Raw genomic sequence first — 8,885 nt, forward strand, 5'->3', positions numbered from 1 at the left:
CCTCTGTATCAAACTGACTTTTTGTAATTCTGAGGGTTTTTAAACACTTAAAAAGCATTTAAAGACAGAGATCCTGGAACCAAAGATCGTCCTCAGAGCCGGCTGGCTGTCATGGAGCTCCACTGCCCCCTGCAGGCTCAGATCAGAACTGCAGCTTCACTGCCACCAAAACACAAACCAGAAGAAGAAAAAAGACAAAAATATGATTTTATCTGCCAGAAAACAATCTGAATATTAAGAAATTATATTTGAAGTTTCTTCATTTTAACACTGAAGCTGCTGCTCAGAATGGAGCATCAAACGTGAACGTGGAGCTGTACTGCCCCCCAGTGGTGAGAACCTCACGTTCTGCTGATGGAGTCTTCACAGCTGCAGGAGGTTCCACCGCCAAGAAACTTCATCCAAGCAGAAGTGAAGAGTGAAACCTGAAGACGTTTGAACAGAAAACCCAGACGACGAGACGCTGATAGAAAACTGTATTTGTGGTGGTTCTCCAGTCTGATCATCTCCTACAGCTACTGAAATAAAAAAATCTGTAGAAACTACAGCGCTTCAAAAATATATAAATGACGTTAGATCCTGCAGTGGAGCTACAGCACGTCCAGAGAGCATAAATACTGGATCTGCTACAGTAAAACCTTCTAGACCTCAACGTAAATCCTCGTGGCGTGAAGACGGCGCGGCCACGCCCTCTGCCTACATTAACCATTAAGACAGTCATATAACATCTGAAGAACGTGTTCCTTCATGGAGCTGCGGAGCTCCTCCCCCCGTCACAATACATTCATTTTCATAAGGCATGGCAGACGCGACCACACAGGAAGGTTCTCGGCTCCACGCCGCCTGCACTGCAGCGCCGCCGCCGAGCACGTTCCCGTCGCTACGGTTAGAAGACAGAAAGGTTAAACGACAGGAGACGCCGGATCCCTCATGGGTTTAAAAATCATCCGGAAGAAGGAAACGTAAAAACAGGATTTAAAAACGAGGAGCTGCAGAACGGTTCCAGTGTTTGAGTCCTGAAGGAAGGCGGAGCTCTGCGGTCCGGGGGCGGAGCTCTGCTGTCCGGGGGGGTTCCTGCAGCTCCGAGAGGAACCGACCGTCAGCTGGACCTCCTCCACCACCTCCTTCAGGCTCCTCTTCAGGAGGAGGTCAGCCGCCTCTTCCTCTAAGCCACGGCGAGGAAGACGAGGGGCGGAGTCTTCATCAGAGCTCGGTGGTCAGGAGACCTCTGGGTTTGGCTCCGTCGTCTGAGGTGGGGGGCGGAGCCCTGATGCTGCAGGAACAAAGATTTATGTCGACTCAACACAGGAACCTGAAGCGTAGCCCGCACTACTACCACTCTACCGCCATGCAGGAGCTTTCTGCTGCTGTTGATCTCAGAGTGTCGGTTTGGATCCTGACCGACCGTCAGAACCAGAACATGAAATGCTCCTCAAACTTTCATCAGGATTCTGAAGTGAGTTCTCTGCATTCAGGTTTCTGGGTGGAGCTAAAAAAATTCTGAATCTTCTTCAAGTTTTGACTTTTGAAAACATCAAACCTGAAAAGTTTCAATTTTAACTCGTTTTGTTTTTAGCTTCAAAATGAGAAAATTCTCCGTAGAACAAAGTTTACCTGACGGGGGTGAGTGGGGGAGGGGCTCCTCCATCGACGGGGGGGACAGGAGTGACCTTGGAGGGGGGGTCTATGTCGATCAGGCCGTTGGTGAAGATCCCAGGAGGCTGCAGGACATCAGTTTCAAGTTATGCATGTTTCAAGGAGGGGGGAGGGGGGTGATGATGTCACATCCTGTTGAGGGTCAACAGGTGAACTCACAGCAGCTGCAGGGACGATCCAGCGCGGCGTGATCACGGCTTTGGGCGGCTGAAGGGGCGGGGGCTGAAACACAAAAGGGTTCAGTTTGTGAAGTTTAATGATGCTTTTATGAAAGTGATTGATGGACAGGTGGGAGGAGCTTCACTGCAGGACAGAAGTGAAGATGAGACTCAAAGAGGATGGAAAGAAGAAGAATGAAAACATTCTCCTGGAACTCCTCAGGGCTTCATGAACCTCACAGGGCTTCATGAACCTCTCAGGGCTTCATGAACCTCACAGGGCTTCATGAACCTCTCAGGGCTTCATGAACCTCTCAGGGCTTCATGAACCTCACAGGGCTTCATGAACCTCTCAGGGCTTCATGAACCTCTCAGAGCATCATGAACCTCTCAGGCTTCATGAACCTCTTAGGGCTTCAGGAACCTCACAGGGCTTCATGAACCTCACAGGGCTTCATGAACCTCACAGGGCTTCATGAACCTCACAGGGCTTCATGAACCTCTCAGAGCATCATGAACCTCTCAGAGCATCATGAACCTCTCAGGCTTCATGAACCTCTCAGAGCATCATGAACCTCTCAGGCTTCATGAACCTCTTAGGGCTTCAGGAACCTCACAGAGCATCACGAATCTCTCAGGGCTTCATGAATCTCTCAGAAACCAGAACCTGAAAAGAACTGATGATCTCAGACAGAAACATGAAAATGTTTGAGGCTCCTGAGACCGCTGGAAACATGCAGACGACCTCTGACTGAATGAACCTTCAAGCAGCTTCTGACACAGAGACGCTGCAGGAAACTTCACACCTTTTTCATCCAAAGGTCCTCTGGAGAACCAGAAGCTCAGAGGGATGTCACAGGAAACTCAACAAATCTTCTTAAAGTGAAAGAATCCAAAGGTGGGATCTGCTGCAGCCACAAACACACTTGCTAAAGTAAATCAAAGTAAATCCATTCAGAGTTTCCTACAGAAACGGATCAGTGAAGTTTGAAGAGACTCATGGAGGAGGTAAATGTCTTTAAACTCTAAAAGGTTATAACATGTTTAAACACAAATGTCAAATGAAAACTGAAACATATCCTCAAAAAAAAACGCTAAAAGCTTCAGATCTTTAGCTGAAAGATCCTCAAGATTCGGACAGATTTGAAGTATTCTTCATTTTAAAAGGAGAGTAAAAAAGTTGAGCTGTTCTAAAAACATAAACATAAACCAGAACACAGCTGAAGATTTCCATCAGCATCTGAAAGCATGACGGCGTTTGGAGTCTGACGACGGTCAGCGATCGTGAAGGAAGACGCTCACCAGAGGAGACGGATCCGTGAAGTCGATGAGGTTGTCGGTCGCTGGGCTGATGGTTTGCAGGTCGAGCTCCTCGGCTTTAGCCTACAACACAAACACGCCCGTCACCATGGAAACGTGAAGGAACCGCGAGAAGCTCAAAGTTCAGTTTGGAGATGACACATTCAGAGAATGTTTCCACGTTGGTGCAGAAACTTCTGCTGGTTTGCTGATGCAGAGCAGGTCCACCGATGAAGGCCTCCAGCCTGCTGTGTAAGTCTGCATCAGAGACCGTCTGATGGTTTCCTCCGAGAAGACTCCTCCATGAAGTCACAGAGACCCGTGAAGACTTTAAACTGAGGGTGGGCCCATACTAAGAACCCATTTTGTTCTTATTGGAAGTTGAACTGAAAGTCACATTAGCTAGTGCTTTGAAATTAACTGGTTTTAAACAAAAAATAAAAAGACACAAATTTAGTAAAAGTGGTATTTTCTAAATATAATAAACGTGAATCCATCATGTCTGTAACTTTATTATTGTGATTGTGAGTGAAACATTGGAGTCAGCTGCTGCATATTATGCAGAGCGGCTGAAAAATGTGGAATAAAAACCTCCATATTTCAGGGAAAACTCCTGGTTTTGTCTACGAACAGCAGCTTTATGTACGTTATCTCTGAAGTCAGATGTTCTTCGGTTTCCTCTCTGGTTCCTTTTCACCTAAGACACTAGTCACATGCGTCTTTTTGTTTTGCTTTAATTTTAGGTTTGGGCTAAAAGCTCAACATGGCTAGCTATCAGCTTTGGGCTCACCATGTTAGCGGTCCGCTAGCATTGTTTTAACATAGCTAGCGGTTCAAGCAGCTGCTTTGTGTCACGTGACGCGGCAAGGCAGACGGATGTCGTCGAAAAGGACGAGTTGGGAGTGAGATTGTGTTTGGTCTGTGGCTGTGACTCCTTCCCCTGATGCACACGGGGGAGGAGCAGCAAGCCTGCGCTAAACAGAGCGTTTCTCCTGCTGTAACTCCCAGTCAAAATAAAAGGAAAATATTGGTGGCATACATCAATAGAATAATCGACAGATCCCATCCTTACTTCAAACCAAAACCTTTTGTTTCCAGAATCAGCTGGTCTCTCACTCAGACATGAAATCCTCATAAAAACCTGGAGAGTGAAGCATCTCTTCCTGCTCCTATCTTTGAAGAATATCATCTGCTGCATCAATCCCATAATATTATGCTTTAACATTTGGATAAAATGTAAACACTTTCATTCATGAAACCTGAAGTGCAGATGCCGTCTGTAGCCTTAAACACCTGTCTCACCTTTGGGAGCAGACCTTCAGCAGGAGTCTTGGAAACAGACGGTTTCAGATCCTCCACTGACCTCTCAGCACTAGAGGATCCAAGAGGAGCAGAAAGAAACAAATCATGAAGCAAAACCTGGAGAAGACGAGGAAAACTGAAGGGAACTGGAAGTTGGTGGATTTCAGGGAAGAAATGATGGTGAAGATGCTGCACGTTCTGTGAGCTGAAGCAGAACTCCAGCAGAGATGGTGACTGCATCACTGAACACGAGGAATGTTCACTCCAGAGCGCACGTTTCAATGTTTCTCTGCCACAGTATCCAGGCAGGAATCAGACATGTGACGTGCAGTACCCAAACACACCAGCAGAGGTCAGCAGAGACCAAACAAGTTCAGTGAAAACATGGACTACAAGAGCTTTGGAGCAGCAGGTTTCTCCTCCTGATCTCCTGCCTCAGCAGCTCTCACAGAAAAGTGTGGAGTGAAAGCAGACCTGACGTCAGCCGGCGGGACCAGCGAGGTGACTTTGAGGAGCTCCCAGGAGTCCTGAACCTCCGGCCGGCTGCCGACAGAAAGAGACGAGTTACTTCCCATTCGCCCTGAACGCACCTTCAGCCTGGAAGGAGGACACAGACGGGTCGGTCAGAGGTCCAGAGTTCTGAAGGTCCGGTCCAGTTCAGAGGGACTGAACGGAGACTCAAATCAGGATCATCAAAGTGATCGAAAAACAAGATCGTAAATTTCAAAATAAAAATAAAAAATTGAACAAATAATATTGAATATTTGAAAAAAATATATTGAAAACTTGAAAGAAGTATTGAAAATTTGAAGAAAAAAAAGTAAATTTGAAACTAACTGAAACGGAGAACTGAAAGCAAACAGGGAAAAATGAAAAGTTGAAAGTAAAAATATTGGTTGCAGTTTTAGTTTTTCGTTAATTCAAGTTTCAAATTTACATTCATTTTTTTGTACATTTTCAATATTTCTTTCAAGTTTTCAATAACTTTAAATGTTCAATTAGATTTTTTTTTAAATTTTAATAATTTCTTCAAGTTTTCAAGTTTAAAATCATTTTTTTCCATCACTTTAAGCTGACCCATATTTGATCCTCATACTCCAGGCTCTCTCGGTTTATCATCTGGACCTAAAGTTTTCTCCAGAGAGGAGAAACGCTTCAAAGAGAGAAAACTTCTTCTAAACCAGACCTTTGCAGATGGAACCTGGATTCAGGTTCTGGGTTTTCCCTGAGCTCTCACCTGGCAGAAACTTCCTGCAGGTTACAGTTCTTGTCTCCAGCCGGGAAGGCGAGCTCCTCCAGAGGACCCTGCACAGAAGACACCAGGAATCAGACATTTTCAAACATCTCGACAGAGGAGCTTCATCTGGAATAAACAAACACAAGACGGTAGAAACAGGAACTCCTGTGCTTCGGTTCTAGTGAGGACACTTCGGACCTTCTGTCCTGCAGATAACTCCAGATGTTTCTGAAGGAGCCGAGTCACAAGCGTTCAGAACTTCTAAATCTGATGTTTGAAGATGCAGAGAAGCTTCACCGCCCACGGATAAAGCGGGATGTAATCTGAGAGAAATCCATCGGATCTTCCCGTTTCAGAACTTAAGGAGGTGGAGCTTCAGAATGTTTCAGGACCTTCAAAGCTGCAGCTTCAGCCTGAGCCTTCAGGATGTTGCTCTTCAGATCCTCGGGCGTGCGCAGAGGCGTGACCACCGGGCTGCACCCGGCGCTGTTCAGACCGCACTTCTCCGTCAGCTTCACCACGTCCTCCTGCAGGACACACCAACCAGGGGGGTCAGAGCCGCTGGTCTGGAGGAGAATCCCAGCAGAAGGAGGAAACCAAACCTGGTTGTTCATGGCGATGTTCACGTTGATGTTGTTCCTGGACGCGGCGAGCAGAGGACTGCTCTCCAGCTCCAGCTGCTTCAGTCGAGCTGCAGCTTCTGAGGACAGAAACAGAGTTCTTCTGCGTCACGGCGTCCTCGCTCCGTCCGAGGTTCAACAAACGTTCTGCCGTTCTGACCGGTGATGCTGAGCTCTGCAGCCGTCAGGCTGGCGGCGGCGTAGGCGTGTCCCGCTCCGGGCTCCAGCGCTGCAGCTGCTGCAGGAGGAACCGCAGCGGTCTTCAGGACATCATCGATGCAGGTCTCCAGCGGCTCGGCGACCACAGGTAAGCTGTGCAGCACAGAGGAGAGAAACGCAGCAGGGTCACCTGTACGGTTCAGCGCCATCCAGGAAGAAACTTCATCCGGGCTTCAGCATCTTACCTCCGCCGTCCTGAAGCAGACCCTGGAATGATGCTGAAACTCACAAAACCTGTCTGAACCTCGCGTCTACAGGACGCCAACGTGACAGACACGACGGCGGTCCCATTCACGCTTCAGCCAACGCAGTTCCTCACGCATTTACATCGACTGTATCAGAGAACTGGACTGAGCAAGTGTGATGTCATCAATAGTTTACTTCCGGCTCCAATGAAATGAAGTCAATTCAGTCGACGTTTCTGAAGCGCAGGCGCCGCCATATTGGAACCAGACGTAAACCGTGAGCAGTGATTGGTTTGAGTCAACGTTTCTATGGCAACCACTCTCACCAATCAAGGTGAGCTTGGCCACACCCTTCCCACATGAAAGCAGGAAGTTTGTCAAATGTTTTGAATGTGGGGGTCAGTAGGCTCCACCTACTTTTGCTTTTGAGGAATCCGATTGGTCGGTTCATAACTTGAACTACAATGAGTAAAAAATGAGCCAGCAGCTACTTCCTGTTTGGGAGTCTCTCAGTCCAGTTCTCATATACAGTCAGGAAAGATCTTTGAAATCTATCTTCTCCCTGCAGGTCTTTCAGCTTCAAACTCCTTTAAGGAAACTGAAGACACAAAAATTTTAGTTTTTTTTACTTTACGATTTTACTGTTGATTTAGCAAAAGTTAATAGAAGTTTTCTTCTTTCTGCTCTTTTTCATTTAGTAACTGTTATATCATTTTGTTTTATTTTGATGTTATATTTTGTTGCTAAATGGAATAAAAAGAGTTTTCTGAATGAAGTCAAATAAAAAGATCCTTACAGGAAAATCAACAGTTAGAAATGAATGAATCTCTGATTTAAACGTCTGGATGGAAAAAGAAATTCTGATCATTCGTCAAGATTTTATTGGTTCAGTTGAAATCAGCGTTTAATGACATTTCTTCATGTTAAATCGGGAATGGATTCAGAATTCTTCATTGGGGTAAAGCGTCCATCAAATACATGAAAGAAGAGAAGAAGACTTCCTGCTTCATGTTTCCAAAGACAATCAACGTCTCCAAAGCTGAAGCACACGCGTGACCGAAACGCGTTCTCAAGGCAGCAAAGCCCCAGAAAACACTGCATCCCAGATTCCAGGATGGATGTGGAAATGGAGCCGGAGAGGAATGCTGGGAATGCAGCTGAGAGCGCGGCAGAGCAGCCGTCTCTATCTGCAGCCTTCAGGTCCACAGCAGCAACTGATGGAATGTAGGAGGAGATTACAGGAAGCACAGGTCTTATTAACCTTCATGTTCCAGCAGGACCCCCCCCCAGAGAGAAAACGCTGAAACTATGCGACCTTCAGGACGGTTTCAGGGGGATGAATTCCTGAGCCTCAGGCTGATATCATCTCAGCCAGGCGGATCTCCTCCTGAATGACCTCTGACCCGGAGCTGAAGGGACGGGTGCAAAGAGATCCAGTTTTCCTGTCCGGTCTGAGAAACGTCACTGATGAAGAGGAGGAGCTTCACTCCGACAGAGTCCTTCAAACGCAAAACTTTAAAGAACAAACGGCCTTCACGGTAAGCCACGCCCATTTCTCAGCGTGCCGCCTGCTGGTCGGACGACTCCTCGAGAGGAGGGTGGATGGAGGGGGGTGGATGGAGGGGGGGGACCTGAGGAAAACATGGTGGAGGACAAACATCAGCTGATGATGACTGAGGAAGCGGAGGATGGAGGAGCGGGAGGAAGAGGAGGCAGGAATCTACCATGCAGCCGCCATTCCAGCAGAAAACGCTGAAGATCTAAACCGCAAACGCAGGAGATTGAAGCTGAAGAAACGGACGAAGAAACGGACGAAGAAACGGAGAAGATGAAGGATAGAAAGAAAGTTTGTGATTCTTTAAAGTTTGAAGAAAATAAAAGATTTTTACCTCAGACTTTAACCCAAAACAAAAACATCGACTCCTTTTTAGTTTTTAAATCCAGACTCAAAACTTCATCTGTTTAAATCTACATTCATAAATTCATAACTTTCATCTGAAATCTGATTTTATTAAGATGTTAACATATTTATCGCTTTTAACAGTTTCTTTGAGTGATTTAATTGCGTTTTTTTACTTCTTGAATGCGTTGAAGAGCGCTTTTAAATCAAATTTAAATCATTATTATTATTATTAAAAACAATTAAAAACAAAAAGTTACAAACATGGAGAGAAACCTGATCGTTTTAGAACAGAAACTGTTCTAAAAT

At 46.1% G+C, this 8,885-nt stretch overlaps 1 protein-coding gene across 5 annotated transcripts in view; it reads right to left on the reverse strand.

Annotated features, from left to right (window-relative positions):
- Positions 1-459: 459 nt before the first annotated feature.
- epb41l5 (erythrocyte membrane protein band 4.1 like 5) overlaps positions 460-8,885 on the reverse strand; it is a 28,503-nt gene continuing 20,077 nt past the window's right edge. Inside the window, exons 17-26 of one of the 5 annotated variants that reach the window (XM_036209746.1) lie at positions 6,433-6,584; positions 6,255-6,352; positions 6,045-6,179; positions 5,653-5,720; positions 4,890-5,012; positions 4,416-4,485; positions 3,117-3,197; positions 1,816-1,878; positions 1,615-1,721; positions 1,293-1,540 (exon numbers count right to left, since the gene is read on the reverse strand). In XM_036209746.1, coding sequence (XP_036065639.1) covers positions 1,444-1,540; positions 1,615-1,721; positions 1,816-1,878; positions 3,117-3,197; positions 4,416-4,485; positions 4,890-5,012; positions 5,653-5,720; positions 6,045-6,179; positions 6,255-6,352; positions 6,433-6,584 — 994 coding nt within the window. In that variant the 3' untranslated portion in view covers positions 1,293-1,443. The other 4 variants (XM_036209747.1, XM_024287074.2, XM_036209745.1 and 1 more) reach the window with 4 other exon arrangements.

This window comes from Oryzias melastigma, linkage group LG21 (assembly GCF_002922805.2).
Source record: "Oryzias melastigma strain HK-1 linkage group LG21, ASM292280v2, whole genome shotgun sequence".
NCBI lineage: Eukaryota > Metazoa > Chordata > Actinopteri > Beloniformes > Adrianichthyidae > Oryzias > Oryzias melastigma.